Genomic DNA, 15,421 nt, shown 5'->3' with positions numbered 1-15,421 from the left:
TAATGGTAATTAATTCACACCTTTTATAAAAGGTGCTAGATGGATTTAACAAGCACAAGCTTTGATTCTCTTAAAAACTGTAACCAGGAGTTAAAGCAAAAAAAAAAAAATCCTGAACCTGAATGGGGGAAATGGGTGCAGCACACAGAAAGCATGCAATGACTGTGGTATCTTTAACAAAGAATACTATGGTAAAGTAATTTTTTTCATGAATATATGGTTCAATAAAAATAAAACAAAAATGTGGAAATTTACGGGTTATATCACTGCTTATTGACACTATTGTGCCAACATGAGATGAGACAAAATACAGATACTTGGTTCACTAGAAGAAGTTCTAATACAATTATTAAGACATATTCAATGACAAAATATTTGTCTTTTAATTATAAAAAGTTAAACAATGCAGTATCGAATCTAGGCCTGTAACATGATTATTTTGGAAATCAAGTAATGTACTTGTGCTAATGTGCTTTTTAATTCGTTTTTCAATATAAACACGCTTCTCCATTCATCAGAAGCTGTGCTCCTCTCATACCATTGGTAGGCAAAGTCATTGACTGTGATATCGCTTTTGTAAAATAGTTTTTTTTTTTAAATGTATGATTATTTTTCCTGCAGCCAAATGCTGCACGCCAAAGATCTGACACAGTGCCAGAAAACTTTAAGCCTTGTGTAACTCAGACATGCTCACAAAACGTTTTTGTTCACCCAAAATGAAAATTGATTAAGCATTGGTAGACCAGCTTAAACCAGCAAAGGACCAGCATGTGATCATCTTAAACTAGCATCCCAGCTTCAAAAACCTACCTAACCGGCATATGCTGGCTGCCTGGCCATTGAGGCGCCACCAGAAGCACTCAGTAAGTTACTCATAGGAATATTATATGTCAAGTCTTCCACACCAGTGAAAAAAGTTGGAATGTGTACAACACGTCGTCTAAACGCCTCCTGATCCCAATGGAGAAACTGTACTGGACCCAGTGGAGTGGTGAGCTCTGAGTCACACAAGTCAACCTCTGTCTTGCCAAACTACAGCCAAAGCAGCTGTACAACATCTGGGTGAAATCTACATTCCCCCCGGAGGAAACAGATCCCTGGACAAAACATCTGCCACTTGATTGCCTGATCCTGGGAGATGAACTGCTATTAACGAGGCAAGACGACATTGAAACTTCTTGTACGTTTGCTGTACAATTATGCGAAGGTCCTGGTCCTGTCCTCGGAATTTAAAATAAACATTGTCAATGTGTTGTTGGACCAAGACAGAACTCTGAACTGGTACTTCATGCTGAAGTTGGTGGATCCTAAAAGAGGGTGTACAAATCATTTTTTGACACATTGAAGTCAAAAAGATATCCTGTCACAATTGGCTCCTCCCTCAGCAATTTTGCTTTGAGCAAGCCACCTGGCACCGAGCTGCTAGAAAGTGTTCCAAACTCCCAAGTCAGATGCCCCATAAACAGTAGACCAGACAGAAAGAACGTATGATTGGTTTGATCACCTGTCGATCAACTCTTTGCAAAGGGTCAAGTGAGCTATACATAAGAGCGTGAATAAATTGATCACAAGCGAGAAGTGAAAAAGCTCAGAGCTACTATGGCTTATATGCTTGTGGCTCGGTTTGCATCATGAGCTGACCTTGTTGACATTTTTCTGAACCTATAGTATCTAGCTGGAGCTGTGATTATCCAGTAGCATTTTGCACTGCCTCTGTTGGTCAGGAGGAATGAAACAGAACAACCATTTATTCAAATTGCATGTAGTCTCATCTATAAACTCATGCTGTTGTTTAGAGGTTGTTTTAACCATTTTTAAATTGGAGATCTTAACTATTTAAATATTTTTCTTTTACATTTCAACAATCTCACAAAACAATGTAACAAGATCAGTACAATCCATTATGCATCTAAAACATTGAAGATTGGCAAGGGAATATAGAGTCAGAGTGGTTAGTAACTCATACGGAAGTAAGCATTCCTGACGGGTGAAGATTGTTTTTACAATCCAGCACAATCCAGAACTGAGGTCTGTTTAGACGGTCATTTCCGGTGCAGGTTATGATAAAACCATATGAGGTCAGCCTGGGAAACACTCACATGTGTCGTCGGTTCAGTGTAGATTAAGTTTTTTTTTGGTGGGTCTGTCGTAAGAGCGGAGATTCAAGCTTCCTCAAACTGAAAACTTTCATTTATTACACAACAGTCCGATTACTTTAGCTGTGCCGTGCCAGGTTCTGCCACGCTACTGTGGGGAGGGTAGTGCTTCACTTTCAGAAAGGTCAGCTTCAGGTGAACTTCAATACTAGTCTATACCGTTCAAAAGTCTGAGGTAATTTTGTGAAAGTCTCTTATGCTCACCAAGGCTGTTAAAAATACAACAAAAACAGCAATATAGTTAAGCATTAAAACTATTTAAGTAATTAAAAAAAAAAAATTCTATTTGAACATATTTAATTTTTTTCCTGTGATGGTAGAATATTAATTTCTGTAAATAAAACTAGATTTAAAAAAATACATTACCGTGGTGTTTATACATTTTAAGGTGTAAAGCAGATTTGTGTAGTTTACATTGTTTGTTATGTAACATTATTCAATTTCATAATATGGTCTAAGGACTAGAAATGCTTGTTGAAATTTTTGACAGAGTAAATTAACATTAACATGTTTGGTTTTCATACACACATTACTAAAGTCTGGACACATTTTTGCTTCATTTTTGCACTGAATTTATGCTTCAAATGGGCCTGAAAACACTTGGATTCACTTATACTTAAATGTTTGAATTTAAGTAAACAAGTGTTTACCATATTCTTCAGTACAGTTTAAAAAGTATCCCAGCATGCACCTCATGAAGATGAGCTTACAATAGAATCGAGTGTGCAGAGCTGTGATTGATGTAGGTCATAGAAGAGAATGCTGAGGTATCTGTATAGTGTATAATTGTAGATTTATCAAAGGATCAGACGAAAAAGTTAAACAATGCACAGGTCCTACAAAGTGTGTCAGAAAGGCTGTGCGTTAAAGGCCCAGAAATATGCCAGAGAAGTGACAGCTGATTGGCAGATTGCCCTTCTCAGATAAAGCATGAGTCTCACTGCTTGCCACTCACACATCAGTTTTGAAAGATGTTTCCTTTTCTTTACAAATATATTTCTCTTCTGTCCTAGAGTATGTAAAGTAAGCAGAGATGAGATAAGGACATGGAACAACATGTTAGAATCACCTGAAGTCATGTGAGGGCAGGGCAAGAGGGGATAGCAGTCTGTACATCTAGCCTAAGAGTACCTAAGGTGACACATAAAGGTAACACCAGCTATTACAGATGTAATTGGCAGCAACTTTAATAAAAAAAAAGTTTATGATGATGAAAAACATCTCGGTTACATATGTACCCTCATTTCCTCATTCCCACAACCTGAACCTTGTCACAACTTGTGTGGTATTGAAAATGTTGCCAGGCAATGCATGTCAAGAAATGCTGTGCAAAGGTCGTAACCTTTCCATCACCCCCAGACACTGTATACTGTATAAAGTACAGTTGCAGGGTATTTTATTAAATCAACCTTCATCTGCAATCAGTACGGTAAAACATTAAGTAGGACAATTTGTTAAATATAGGGGGGTTTAAAATAAAAGTTTAAACATTTTCCATAGCTACAAGTTTCTGAAGCCCACTATTCTCAAAATAATTTAGTTCAGTTTACACACACTCAATTGAACAAACCTCACCAAATCACACTAATCACACTAATGGTGACAAAAACAACAAAACACTAAATAAACGTTTCATTCTTTCATTATAAAAGACATTTGAATGTACAGATCATTATAATTCCCCACGTTTTGACTATTGTTTTGACTAACAATACAAAATTAAATTATTCAAGCGCAATGGATTATGGGTATTCCCTCCAGGCCAGTGCTTCTCCAGCATCCATGCTCAGTGTTAGTTGCAATAAAAGAAACTCAAACTGTCCACTTTACAGGTAAATACAGTGTTACGGTGTGTGTGTGTGTTACACTGTAAGTGGCAGGCTATGTTTTGCACGTTTGTTTCTCTCTGTGACAGCCTGGCTTAATTCCTCTACTGTAATCCTGTTACATCACACCATATTATTACCAAGATGTAACCATGATGTCCATAGCGTTATTATCTGAGACAGTACACAGCAGAGACAGGTGCTCACAGGTAAGGTACAGGTAAGAATGACATTTTCTGCCTATTCTGTTCTTTATTATAACTGAAATAATGAAATGGTTAATGATCACATCATTATCATCACTATCACTGAACATGCAGGACTCAAGCGATACAAAAAAACATTGTGCTTTTTCGAAATCCGCTAAGGCCTTGTTCAGACAGCACACTCTGCTTAAAATAAATATTTTAAACGTGGTGAACAATATATTTAAACTAATAATGTTTAATTATGCAAGACAAAATGTTTTGATGTTTAGGTATATAATAATGCAATGAAAAATATGAAAATCCTGCTTAGACCTTCGATAGACCACAAATGCAACTTTTGCTAATGAGTGAAAATCTGAGGTAAAAGAGAGGGATGACAAAGCAGTCTGTGCGAGCTGGACTGAACAAGATTAACAGAGTATTACTGAACAGAGTATGTGTTGTTCATAGTATCTGGTGTTATAGCTGATTTTGAGAAAACCATATAAATAAAAAAGTGTTTTGTTTACACTGAGATGCTCAGCATTTCCTTATTAAACTTTATGTTTGTGTAGCATTAGCACAACACTTTTAGACGCAAGAAAACATTACTCACACGAGTATAATCTGATTCTAATTCTAATCCAACACCTACAAGAAAGTAATCTGCTAATTCCACCTCAACCTGGATAAATGTAACATACTCTGACATTGTCAAGAGCTCACGCAAAAGAAATAAAACCTACTAACCGCTTTACAGTAACTCATCATAACGTAAAACTTTCCATCTGTTTGTTTATCCCGTATTTTCTGGAAATATCAATCGGAATGAGGAAATGTCAACCACCTCAGGTCATGTCTTAGAAAACGTTGCAAAAACAGGGCATATTCAAATGGAGCAACTACTTACTATTATTTAAACTGAAACCACATGTAAAAACAAATAATTAAAGACAAAAAAAAAAACGGAACTGTGATTTGTGTCGTTAGGTTTCCTTAGAAGATTCATCATGTCAGGTTCACCTGAGAGTGAGGAACTACCAGCAACACAAACAGGTAAAAAAAAAGATTTATTTACAGATATCAGAGCTACGTTCTAGAATACCACACTGATTGCAGAAAGCATCCTGCTAGTTATTCCTTATTTACAGTAATGATGAGGCAATACCGGAGATTTTCCTCCTTTTGATACACCCATGATTATCTGCGATTAAAGGCTGCATTATACTGTATATCTTGAAACTGACTATTTTTCAAACTGTTCAGATCTTAACTGACGAAACACCTTTGCATCCCAGGGCCCAAAGGCGTGATCCATGACTGGAGGAAGTTTAAACTTGAGAGTGAGGACCACGAAAGCATTCCTCCAAACAAGAGAGAGCTCCTCAGACAGATGTCCAACCCCAAAACCAGTAATGATGACACCCGGGAAAAAATCAATCGCAAGGTAGCAGTAAAAAATTCCCTCTACGTATAACAAGTACAATAAAATTCAACATTTTCATTTCAAATATATCCCATAGCTTACCAGCTTATGCGTAGCTAATGATTCTGTATAATTCACATTTTCCACATTTTAAAATGATAGTAAAGGCATAAAACCTTTGAAATAACATCAAATTATGCAAATATTAAAAAATGTTGAGTAAATGTGCATGAGGTAATCACGGTCTTTTTTAAAAAATGTGTAAATCATTACTATTTCAAAAACTGGGATTGGTAAGATTTTTGAATAAATGTTTGTGAAACGCACATCTTATGCTCAACAAAGATGCATTTATTTGATCAGGAATATATTTCTGTGATGGCAAAGCTGTATTTCCAGCAGTCATTACTGCAGGTGCCTCATGATCCTTCAGAAATCATAATTTGATGCTGACGAAATATTTGTTATCAATGACGAAAACACCCTTGCTGCTCAATAATAAAATAAGTTTTAGAAAGACAATGCGAGCCATTTTAAACAATTACAATAAGGTTTTGGTGCTACTTGCTTGAACCCCTCAAGTATTTAACACCGAATTAACTTGTTTTTAAGATAATCAAAATCATTTTAATTAAATGTGTGTAGTATGCATAATGGCACTGTAGGAGTTGCTTTGCATGTTTACTGAAATTGCCGTGTCTGACCTCATGCAGATGAGCGTCCAGGAGTACGAAATGATCCAAGAAGAGGACGAAAGATGTCTGCGTAAGTATCGCAGGCAGTGCATGCAGGAGATGCACGAGCGCCTGAGTTTTGGGCCTAAATTCGATGCTGTGTATGAGTTGGATAGTGGGGAGGCCTTCTTGGATGTCATAGAGAAAGAGCACCCTCTGACCCTGGTGGTTGTGCACATCTATGATGACGGGGTCACGGGATGCGACGCTCTCAACAACTGCCTGACTTGCCTGGCAGCAGAGTACTCCGCCGTCAAATTCTGCCGGATACGAGGCTCTGCCACAGGAGCGGGCGAGCGTTTTTCAGGCGACGTTCTGCCCGCCCTGCTGGTGTACAAGGCTGGAGAGCTGCTGGGCAACTTTATGCGCTTTACGAAGCATCTGAACGAGGAGTTCTTCGCGACGGACGTGGAGAACTTCCTAAACGAGTACGGCCTGCTGCCGGAGAAAGATTTCGCGGCCTGTCCCGTCGAGGAAGAGAACGCCGACGTGGAATAACTGAGGAAAACTGAAGGGTGGAAGTGAATAATATTAGTCAACCTGTCAGACTTGTTTCAGTGATAGATTGGGTAATGACGCTCTGACTGGGCCGTGACTTCATCAAACACGCACACCTCGAAGCATTTGCTAACACGTGATTTACAGCGGCTGAATTCTTTATAGTGTTATCAAAGGCACACGGTCACGCTCGTTTCATTTTCCAGGGTTCCCACAAGACTAATGAGTTTCCGTGACCTTTCCATGCCCTTTAGTTTGTGATGCATGGATAAGGATCTTTTTTTAAAACCATTCAAATTTAGATTTTTTTATTTAGTCATAAATCGGTCAACAAGTCATGCTGACCGATTTATGAAGCAGTTTAGTAAGTGAAACTGAAAAGACTCGCAAGAACGAGACGTCAGATCCATAAAGAAATTCTCACGATGCAGTGCTTTTGTCGACTCAAGTTTGAGTGCTGACTTGATATCCTTTTCCAAACACTTTCCCTTGCCTCTCATAAAAGATTAATGTTTGAACCTGGACCGCAAATTCATGCATACTGAAAGCTGTATAAATAAAGTTTCCATTCACGTATGGAATGCATTATTCATGTATTTGTTAGGATAGGACAATATTTGGCTGAGAGACCACTATTCGTAAATACGAAATCTGTGGGTGCAGAAAAAAAAATCTAAATATTGTGAAAACTGCTTTTATAATTGTCCAAATTAAGTTCTTAGCAATACATATTACTGATCAAAAAATTTAGTTATGATATATTTAGGATAGTAAATTTATGATCGGTACTTAATATCCTAATATTTTTTTTGCATAGAAAAATTTTGCATTTTGACCCATGCAATGTATTGGTGGCTATTGCTGTGGTCCAGGGTCACATATGACTATTTAAGAAAAAAAGCTCAAAAATATTAGGAAGAGGAAAGAAATTCACCCACAAATTGAACTTTATTATGGATTGCAAAGCTGATTTATTATGGAGATGAAATGTACACCAGGTTTGTGGGGCAGTAGTTTTTTGTTTTGTGTTTTTCCAAAAAAAAAAAAAAAAAAAAAAAAAAAAAAAAAAAAAAAAAAAAGGTAATACCTTTATTCATCAAGAATTCATTTAACTCATCAAAATTAATTGTAAAGCTATATATATATATATATATATATATATATATATTTCAAAACTGACATTGAGAAATAATATCTTGTGACCAGTAAAACATAATATTTCAATGATGTCTTAAAGATCTTATAATAATAATTTTAATTTGTACTGTATTTTGGATCAACAGAAACATCTTTCAAAATATCCTGACCTCAAACGTTTTAACAGCAGTGCACGTTCATAACTTGTTGGACTTGTTTCCTGAAATCTTATACAACTGCCTGGTTTTCTGTGAATATGGGAACTCTGATTTGCAGAGAATGAGAGTAGCCGTCTTATTTAAGCATGCTTAGGCTTGCTACGTGAAAGTCAAACTCTCACAGTGTGACACTGTACTTGTCATCCATTGTGTATCGAGCCGCTATCTGCTTAATGAATAAAAAAAAAAACAACAAAATAATGTGATTTCACATGGAGTCATGCTGCGCTACATTGCATCAGGGTGACTTACTTCAATAAAACACAAGAAAGGCCAAAGACACTCCTCGTTCCTTTATGTCTTCATGACTAGTTTCAAGCTACATTCCAGGTAATACATGCCCTGACACGTCCCCAACTAAATCACGGCTAAAACATATGCAAACCCCAGGATTACTGTGTATGAGAGAGTATTCATGTGTAAGTGCCCATCTGAAGGTGGTTTTAGATCCGCGCACCATTGTTAAAACTAGTTCCTTAGAACAGGGGTCTTTAAAAGGGAAAACTACAAAAAAAAAAAAAAAAAAGGAAAGATAAAAAAGTATTAACTAAGAACCTCTAAAGTACCTCTACATGTTTCAGTTCCCACATTTAAATGTGAACAATTTGCAATGTAGAAATGGTAAAGAATACATCAACAACGGCTCCAAGGTCTGAAAAATAATCAAAATCAATATCAATGATTCAGAAGGAAGTAGAGTATTTACCCGTTCCATCGTCACAAAAATAGCTTGCAGCACTATTTCATGCCAAAGGCATTTTTCCATTAAGTTAAACTTAATACAACCGTTCCCTTATACCTTTAATGCTGCACTGCTACAGAAGCCAAAAGAAACTGGTTTGATAATGACATGACAAATGGCCCAATGACAACATAGTGAGGGAAGCCACAAATATTCTGTAAGAACGCACACAGGATGATGATAATTAACTTTTTCCTTTTGATCCATTCAGGCTGAGTGAGTGCAAACGTGCCACTAGTACGCAATCTAAAAAAACTAATCGAAACACACAAATGTAATTCACACTTAAGTAACCAGTAGATTACTACTCAATTATCAGGTTTGAAATATATATTTTGATGGCCAAACATGTGAGAATGTCCTCTTTGAATAAACGGCTTTGTCTATTCCACTGATTTCAGCTTCAATTTGTTTAGCGTTTCTCAAAGAACATTTCATTTAAAGGAATAGCTCACCAAAAAATGAAAATGACCCCATGTTTTACTCACTCCGAATCCATTCTAGGTGTATGACTTACTTTCTTTCATACCAACTAAATGTATCATGGCTCTTCCAAGCTTGGTTGGATAGCTGCCATTATTTTGAAGCTCCGTAAATCAAATATATCTGCAAGTACTATGACGTAAAACTAAACTATACGCCTTCGGGACACCTTTCAATGTTTTTTTTGTTAGAAAAACATTTCTATTTGTAAAATTGTAACGTAAATAATTGACTCATGTTATTTCCAAGTTCTTGGCTGACCTATGACTCGACGTATGACACAGCTTACTCCGCACGTCGAGTCGGGATGTCGGCCAAGAAGTCTGTTAGTTTTTTATTACCAGAAATTTAAATTTGAAATATTTTTGTCACATAAACCCATTGATCTGCTTCAAAGGATGTATAGGTTAGTTTTACGTCACAGTACTTCCGGATATATCCGATTTAAGGAGCTTCAAAATATTGTCCGCTATCCACCTGCATTACCAGGATGATGTTTTTTAAAAACTGACTGAAAGAAGGAAGTTATATACACCTAGGAAGGCTTCGAGGGGAGTAAAACATGGGGTAATTTTCATTTTTGGGTGAACTATTCCTTTAAAAACAAAATGAAGCCATGTGAACCCTTATATTGTATTTTACATAACCCTATAATAGTTCAAATTTGAAAATTATATTTGAAATCATATTTAAGATCATACACACCAAACATTTTTGCTATTTGCATTGTCATTAACTGAAATACAGTAAAGATGTGGCTGTGGCAAGGAGAGCAACGGCTGCTGCTACGGCCACACCTGCGTGTTCAAGAGAGAAAGAGAGAGAGAGACAATCAGTCATCAGGAGGTGGAAGTAGAGGAATCACGCTAACAAAAATATGGTCACATCAGCCCAACTAAAAACATGGGCGTCATTATGCGACCTATTGTTATCGTTACCAAAATTTATTTTAGACACCTTCAGCGTTTTTCACATTATCACAGAAAATGGCAATAAAATATGAACTCAAGCATTAGAAAACATAACTTTGGCAGAAATGTACGTAATGAATTAAGTTGAAAAGGTGTTAAATATAAGTCCACAATTAGATAATACCATTCAGGTCAATCAATTACCAAGCAATGCTTAATTTGGTGGCATTAGCAATTAAAGAAAAAAAAAACACACTTAAGTAAAATATGCTACTTTCGATTTTGGGATGTAATATGTCACAGTTAATTTTGCTATATTCACTTCAACTACAGTCTCCTGCAGCCACTGTAAAAAAAAAATCTGTTTTTTTTTCATTTTTGGATTGATCCCCAGTTAATGCCATAATGGAAAGAGAATGATTTATTATTTTATTAATAAATTCGTTGCACACATAAAAAGTGTGATCTATTATAACATTAATAATTTTGAATAACTTACCAGCATAATACTGAGTGGCTTTCTGAATTTGGGGGTTTTCATCTTGGATTTCTGAGATGATATGCTCATCATGGCTGTCTGTTACCTCAGGTCCAGAAACAGCAGAAAATACTAATAAAAAAAAAACACAAACGTGTAAAAAATGTAATTATTAGGTATGGTAGGCTTGTACTGCTCAAGATAAAGAAATAACACAAGAAATAAAAGGAGAATAATCTCCTCTTTCCAAGGTGGAGGTTGTGTTGTCATAGAGAAGATAATCCAAAGGGCTTGTTATTAAAATATTCTATAGCCTGTGGCTAGTCATATTACCTCTTCCACATTTTTCTTTCTAACCATACTTGGAAACTGTGGGCAAACCTAAACTGGTTTGAACAAGAGGAAAGGTGTAGCTGGCTATTATTTTGGAGGAGAAATGAGGGTGTGTCACAAGAGGTCTGTATACTATGCACACATTTTTGACAAGGTTTTCCTTTGTATTCTATAGTCACACACCTCTACACATTCTTGAACCATAAAGCTCCTATAATACTCGAGTCCAGTGATCCCTAAATCCTAACGGCTTTGCAAGGACTTGCTCCACATTGCACAATGCCCTAGGGCCACACTTGAGGGCCACTTAGAAAAGCCTTTCAAAAACTTGTAAACCATTACAATATCGCGATTCCATAAGTACTGATGTTTCATTATTCAAATAAGCCATGGTATATAACAGGAGACACTCAAATAAAGTGAGATAATTAACTATAATAAGTCTCCGACTGAAATATGAAAACCTACGCTGATTGTTCTCCAAACTAGTATCTATGTCCTCTTCTGATGTTTCGCAGTCCAGCATCTCTTTGAGACGTTCGGCCACATCAGCTGTGCCTTCGTCTGGGAACATGTAGTCACACACAGACAGACCGGAGATGGGTATTGGTGCAAACACTCGCCGAGGAAGGGCCTGCTGCCCACTGCATAAACCTAGAGAAACAATATGGAAACTTGAATTATGAATGCATTTATTTTTGTGCTACATGCAAAAGCTGCGGGCCGATGAAGAACATTGTGGCAACCTACTGCCATCTAGTGGAAAGATTTGTGCTTGCAAAGTTAGTTGTGGGATAGTACACCCAAAAATGGAAGATTGAGTTATCATAATCCTTCCAAAATTTAATTTTTGAATAACCATTGCAAAAAAAGTTTATTTAAATTCTTTAATACATCATTTATGCACACATTTATAACATTTGGAATGACATGAGAGTAACTGATGACAGAATTGTAATTTTTGGGTGAACTATCCCTTTCTATAGCACATATGAGAGAAGATAGGCTACTGTACCTTTTTGACTCCCTTCATTCATTAAAAGATCTTCCAGAAGCATCTCCACTCTGGAGCAAACTGTGTTTATGATGTCCCTCTTAATGGCCTACCAGTACAAAAGAGAATTTACATCAGTACTTAACCCTCATAGACGCTAAATAACAGGCAAATAAGAAAAAGGCAGCTTTCTTATAACAAATATTGCGTGAAATAATTTTTCGTGCTACGGCTGGTAAAAAAATAAATGCCTATTATTAAAGACATTTTGTCTAAATAAATTAATTGTAAAATATTAAAATAAATGTTTTTACATGCTACAAATAAATTCAGGAAATACAATATTATTATGTACTGTATAAAAATTTACTTCATGATTTGCATATTAAAAATGTTAAATGCAAAAACTCAATTATATCCTATATATTTCTATAAATATAGTAGGGATTAATGACCTGTGCTGCATGTCTGGCTTTGGGTTTGTTGTTGTGGATGTAGGCCCTGCAGTGAACCACCCCTCGAACCCTCATTGAGCTGCTACACACCTGAACCAGAGCACTGCTCCGCTCATCCAGCTCTGATTGTTCCTGTGACATTGATAAACCTATTCAACATTTGACAACACAAACACATATACATATACATATACATATACACATACACATTACATGTCCCAGTGATATGAAGGCACTATTATAAGATAAGACACTCACATCTGAGACAAAGATCCGTGCTGGCAGTGACTGACGATGGGATGTTTTTAGGTTCTTTTTCTGAAAAGCAAAAAACGTGTGCCTCAGCTCAAATGTAAGGCAAGGCAAGGCAAGGCAAGTTTATTTCATACACAATGGTAATTCAAAGTGCTTTACAAAAGAGGAAATAAAATAATTACAAGATTTAAATAACAATAAAAGAAATTAAAATAAAATAAAAACACTGATTTAAGATAAATTGAATTTAAAGCAAAAAGAGATTGATTTAAAACAGTTTAAAATAAAAGAAGCAAAGTAGCACAGTTCGGACGCAGCACAGTGCTCATTCTGTAAATGCACAACTAAACAGATGAGTTTTGAGTCTGGATTTAAAAGTGACTAAATGTAGACATTACAGAGGAATGACAGAGCTTTTACCTGTCCTGATAGAAGTTCAGAGTCATCTAACGCCTGTCTGCCATTTATGAGACAGTAAGCAGCCTCGATCTGTTTAGCCCACCTCCTAAGACCATCCTGAACAAAAAGGTTAAATTCACAATCTGTCAACTTACCCTGCCTATTAGCTTTTTCACATCTTCACAAGGAAAACACCATTTATCCAAAAGGGCAATAAAGAAAACACATATATATATATATATATATATATATATATATATATATATATATATATATATCTCACCTTCATGCACTTGTCTGTGTTATCAGAAGAAGATCCTGTCACAGGGATGAGCAGATCCACCTCAACAGAGCAGGTCAGCATGGGCCAAGATGATGAGATGCCTGCTTGATACTTCCAGTCTGCTGGCTTGGATGAACTCTACACATTCAAGAGTAAATAAAACATATCTGCCAAACAACTCCAAGTTTTAAGACAAAAAAAAAAGCATCTCTTACCTTTGGATCTTTTACATCAAATGTTTTGCAGACAAGTCTGTACACTTTAGGTCAAGGATCATGCAAACTTAGGCTGTGTGGTTATTTGTATGAAGTGATAGCTGGAGGTAATGAACAGGATACTTCTTTGTTTTGGAGCAGATATGCAGGGTTACTCGATCAGTCACATCCTCCTCTGACAGTTCCCACAATCTTCCTTTAGTTATGTATTTATCCATGGCAAATATAAGCTATGAAAAGAGACCAGCACACAAATAAGTGATTAAGTGATGATGGCCTACTAAACCACCTTTGATAAAACAAACTGAAAGGTGATGCAGTCCGTTTCTAAATTATTACTATAATGTGTTTAATTAAACTTAATAAGAATATTAAATGAAGGAAATTAAAAAAATTAATACATAATACACCAATACCCTTTTTAATGCATTTTGGGCGTCTTTGGAGAGTTCAGGTGGGGTCACTAAAAACAGACCAAGAATGCAAAGACCTCCCGGTAGCATGCGGGACACCTACAATAAGAGAATGCAAAACCCTTTACTGTAAAACTAGAGGGTAAAATATTTAAAAGCCACCGCGCAAGCGCTAAGACATCAGGCTAAACACCTGCTTGGCGTGTTCTGTGACCCACTCCACATCAATGTCATCCAGTGGGCTGACCCCTTTCGAAGCCTTGGGCCGCCCCTCGCTCTCCCTTTGAGGAGTCTGCACAGCCAGCACCACGAAATCTCTCTGAGGAGACGACTACAGAAAAAAAAAGTTAGGAAAAAAAGTTGCGTGTACTTATTAATAGATATAAATGGGTTCGGTTTTCTTACTTGACCAGCCAGGAGTCCGGTCACACATGATCCAGGAGCTGCCTGAAGCCCACCAAGATATTCCTCCACAGCTTCATCTACAAAATAACTCCTACCCATTTTCTAAACATACGAAAAAACAACACAAATTTCATATTGCGCCATATTAACCTGCTCGCAAGCGTAAAATAACCCTCAAATATATGCTACACTTTTAAATTGGATGTGGAATAATGTTAAAATACTTTTAAATTGTGTTTTCACTGACAAAATATTGTGATTTGGGCAGTTATCACGTTAAGTCGTATTATTATCGTTATCATCAATTTTTGTGAAGTGCATATGAGCATTTAAATCAGTATTAGTCTCAATGACAGTGAATAACTGGAAAAATGTTTTTAATCAGCCTTTTGATCACGACAAACATTATCATATTATGGCTGACAATAATAATATCAAATAAAAAATAAAAATAAATGCTTTGAAAGTAAAATTCTGAATAACATATCATAACGTACAGTGTGAAAAGTGAATATTAGATTTTATTTCGAGCTATGTTTCTACAGCACAAGTTCAAGACTAGATGCGGCTGAACGTCGCCCTGTAAATGAAATCAAAGCACTACAAGCAAGGGAAACCTATTTTTTTAAGCACAAAAAAAATGATAATTTAGGAAGCATGCAATGTAACAACAGCGTCCCACAAAACACCGCAAATAAAGTCTTCAAACCTGCCTTCAGATCACGCACACTTCTTCAGACAGCTGATGACTTCTCAGTGGACCCACTACGTGTGACACGTCGTCGCATCTCATACACGCTCCTCAGTTCGAGAGACCTGATTGGACGACACTCCTGCAGGCCCGCGCTGCTTTGCGGCTTGAGTTTACATCG

The 15,421-nt window shown here is 36.6% G+C and overlaps 2 protein-coding genes across 2 annotated transcripts; one reads left to right on the top strand and one right to left on the bottom strand.

The window, feature by feature from the left end:
- The first annotated feature begins 4,070 nt into the window (after nucleotides 1-4,070).
- pdca (phosducin a) lies at nucleotides 4,071-6,838 on the top strand. Its single transcript, XM_043261060.1, has 4 exons — nucleotides 4,071-4,202; nucleotides 5,161-5,226; nucleotides 5,469-5,617; nucleotides 6,310-6,838. The coding sequence occupies exons 2-4, from the start codon at nucleotides 5,181-5,183 to the stop codon at nucleotides 6,826-6,828; spliced, it is 714 nt and encodes a 237-aa protein (XP_043116995.1). The 5' UTR covers nucleotides 4,071-4,202; nucleotides 5,161-5,180; the 3' UTR covers nucleotides 6,829-6,838.
- A 941-nt stretch (nucleotides 6,839-7,779) lies between these two features.
- On the bottom strand, nucleotides 7,780-15,393 carry odr4 (odr-4 GPCR localization factor homolog). Its single transcript, XM_043261048.1, has 14 exons — nucleotides 15,263-15,393; nucleotides 14,550-14,651; nucleotides 14,338-14,475; nucleotides 14,148-14,243; nucleotides 13,855-13,961; nucleotides 13,732-13,768; nucleotides 13,517-13,654; nucleotides 13,255-13,350; nucleotides 12,838-12,897; nucleotides 12,580-12,711; nucleotides 12,146-12,233; nucleotides 11,599-11,784; nucleotides 10,819-10,929; nucleotides 7,780-10,205 (listed from the first exon to the last, which is right to left on the bottom strand). Exons 2-14 carry the CDS (start codon nucleotides 14,646-14,648, stop codon nucleotides 10,141-10,143), a joined length of 1,353 nt encoding a protein of 450 aa, XP_043116983.1. The 5' UTR covers nucleotides 14,649-14,651; nucleotides 15,263-15,393; the 3' UTR covers nucleotides 7,780-10,140.
- Between the last annotated feature and the right edge of the window lie 28 nt (nucleotides 15,394-15,421).

This window comes from Puntigrus tetrazona, chromosome 2 (genome assembly GCF_018831695.1).
Source record: "Puntigrus tetrazona isolate hp1 chromosome 2, ASM1883169v1, whole genome shotgun sequence".
NCBI lineage: Eukaryota > Metazoa > Chordata > Actinopteri > Cypriniformes > Cyprinidae > Puntigrus > Puntigrus tetrazona.
Note: the sequence above shows the minus strand (reverse complement) of the source record. Positions and strands in the feature narration are given on the sequence as shown.

Bases quoted from the DNA above. Each gene is read 5' to 3' on its own strand.
- odr4 (XM_043261048.1), bottom strand. From the start codon at position 14,648: ATGGGTAGGAGTTATTTTGTAGATGAAGCTGTGGAGGAATATCTTGGT. The intron at 12,234-12,579 runs GTCATTAATCCC...TTGTACTGGTAG, and splicing joins AAGCCAGACATGCAGCACAG to GCCATTAAGAGGGACATCAT. The intron at 10,930-11,598 runs GTAGGTTTTCAT...TTTTTTTATTAG, and splicing joins TAGTTTGGAGAACAATCAGC to TATTTTCTGCTGTTTCTGGA.
- pdca (XM_043261060.1), top strand. From the start codon at position 5,181: ATGTCAGGTTCACCTGAGAGTGAGGAACTACCAGCAACACAAACAG. The intron at 5,227-5,468 runs GTAAAAAAAAAG...TTTGCATCCCAG, and splicing joins ACTACCAGCAACACAAACAG to GGCCCAAAGGCGTGATCCAT. The intron at 5,618-6,309 runs GTAGCAGTAAAA...GACCTCATGCAG, and splicing joins GGGAAAAAATCAATCGCAAG to ATGAGCGTCCAGGAGTACGA.